This window comes from Pygoscelis adeliae, unplaced genomic scaffold, assembly GCF_000699105.1.
Source record: "Pygoscelis adeliae isolate BGI_AS28 unplaced genomic scaffold, ASM69910v1 Scaffold836, whole genome shotgun sequence".
NCBI classification, from domain to species: domain Eukaryota; kingdom Metazoa; phylum Chordata; class Aves; order Sphenisciformes; family Spheniscidae; genus Pygoscelis; species Pygoscelis adeliae.
Genome location: NW_008825013.1, coordinates 8,287 through 8,834, shown reverse-complemented (window position 1 = coordinate 8,834; position 548 = coordinate 8,287). Strand labels below are relative to the sequence as shown.

At 61.9% G+C, this 548-nt stretch overlaps 1 protein-coding gene across 1 annotated transcript in view; it reads left to right on the top strand.

Annotated features, from left to right (window-relative positions):
• The window catches only part of SPAG5 (sperm associated antigen 5), a gene marked incomplete at its 5' end in the record, with an annotated part of 14,443 nt that overhangs the window by 6,311 nt on the left and 7,584 nt on the right, over positions 1–548 (top strand). Inside the window, 3 exons of the mRNA XM_009326230.1 lie at positions 89–163; positions 270–350; positions 447–535. Of these exons, the coding sequence (XP_009324505.1) occupies positions 89–163; positions 270–350; positions 447–535 (245 nt within the window). The remainder of the gene's footprint in view (positions 1–88; positions 164–269; positions 351–446; positions 536–548) is intronic.

Sequence of the window (548 nt, the reverse complement as noted above, 5' to 3'; positions counted from 1 at the left end):
AGGCGACCAGTGGGACGGCAGGGGAGAGCCCCCCGCCCCATGGCTCTTCCTCATGGTGAGCTCTCAATGGCGCTCGCTCTTTTTGCAGGTGGACAAACTGCGGCTGCTGCTCCTGGAGAAGGAGGGTGAGAATCTGCTGCTCTCCGACAAGTACCTGGAGCAGGTACGGGGAGCCCCGAGGGGCTGCCCTGGCTCTAGTCCCCTCTCCCTCCTGGGCCAGTCCCTGCCCAATTTTAGGGCAGGCTCCTGACAGGCATCTCCCACTGCAGGTCCGAGGGCTGGAGCTGAGGCTCCATCACGCCCAGAAAGTGCTGAGGACACATGAGGAGATGCAGGAGAAGATGAAAGAGGTGAGGTTTGTGGTTCATCGCTTTCACCCTTGCTGTGACTGCAGCAACACAAACCCTCATCCCAAACGCTGTCACTAACGCTGCTGCTGTCCCCAGGTCCTGTCAGCCGTCCCTGACGTGGCAGCAGGCTGCCAGGAACTCCACAGCCTGCTGCGGTACTTGGGCCTGAAGACGGCCAGTGGCAGGCAGGGAGCTGCC